General features: G+C 35.6%; 1 protein-coding gene across 8 annotated transcripts in view; it reads left to right on the forward strand.

The window, feature by feature from the left end:
* ZMYND11 (zinc finger, MYND-type containing 11) overlaps window positions 1-974 on the forward strand; it is a 134153-nt gene that overhangs the window by 107803 nt on the left and 25376 nt on the right. For all 8 annotated transcript variants that reach the window (XM_011991544.1, XM_011991543.1, XM_011991546.1 and 5 more), the window contains one exon: window positions 809-886. In XM_011991544.1, the coding sequence (XP_011846934.1) occupies window positions 809-886 (78 nt within the window). The remainder of the gene's footprint in view (window positions 1-808; window positions 887-974) is intronic.

Consider the following 974-nt stretch of genomic DNA (forward strand, 5'->3'; position numbering starts at 1 on the left):
TTCCTCTGCAGTGTGAACCGATCCCATTTCCCATTTCCTCTGCAGTGTGAACCGATCACATTTCCCATTTCCTCTGCAGTGTGAACCGATCACACATTTGCGTGCCTGGTGTTTTGCCTTTGCTTCCTTTAGGCTGTTGTAACATCAGAGACTTTGACTAAGGAAGTAGGCACACTTGTCCTCATTTCCTAGCTGTTTAGAAATAACATGCGTAGAATCCTATTTTTTCTTCATGTGAAAGTAGACTTTTTTGGTGCAATAAATTGAGGAACCTAACTAGCTTGCAGGCTAGACTAAGAATTGGAGTTATTCCTGAGTAGATCCATGATGCTAAGAAATGGAGATGTTAGTGTGCAGCTGTGCTGTACACAGTGAGTGACACAGATTTTCAAAATCACCTTTTAAACAAAGAATACTGTTATATTGCAATTCACCATTCATTATTGCTAATTTAAGATGTTCCCTCAAAGGACTTTAGCCATTGATATTGTTTGTAAAATAAGCGATTCTCCCTTATGTCTATTATTTGTAATCTAAAAATTAAGTTTTAAAATACCAAGAAAAGAAAAAATATATACTCCTCTAAGGATATTATATCAGGTACAACATAATGTTTTTAAATTCTCACCTTGTTCCATTAGATGCTGTTTTTCTTTGCAAATATCCAAGATTTCTCTTTGTCAAATATGTTAGAAAAAGTGCATCTTTTAATAAACTCTTTGCATACTGTTTCATATATGTCTTTTACATGAATATAGACATGAATTATCAGATTTTGTACCATTTTTTATTCTTTTATTTTCAATAGAGCATTAAGAAGAAGAATACAAACAAACAGGAGATGGGCACGTACCTGAGGTTCATTGTCTCCCGCATGAAGGAGAGGGTGAGTCCTGCTCAGGGATCCTCAAAATATCCCAAACAGACTTTACTGTGGTTCACTCTTTCCAAGTCGAAAGAGCGAGAAGTAACAA

Source organism: Mandrillus leucophaeus, unplaced genomic scaffold (assembly GCF_000951045.1).
Source record: "Mandrillus leucophaeus isolate KB7577 unplaced genomic scaffold, Mleu.le_1.0 Scaffold399, whole genome shotgun sequence".
Taxonomy (NCBI): Eukaryota; Metazoa; Chordata; class Mammalia; order Primates; family Cercopithecidae; genus Mandrillus; species Mandrillus leucophaeus.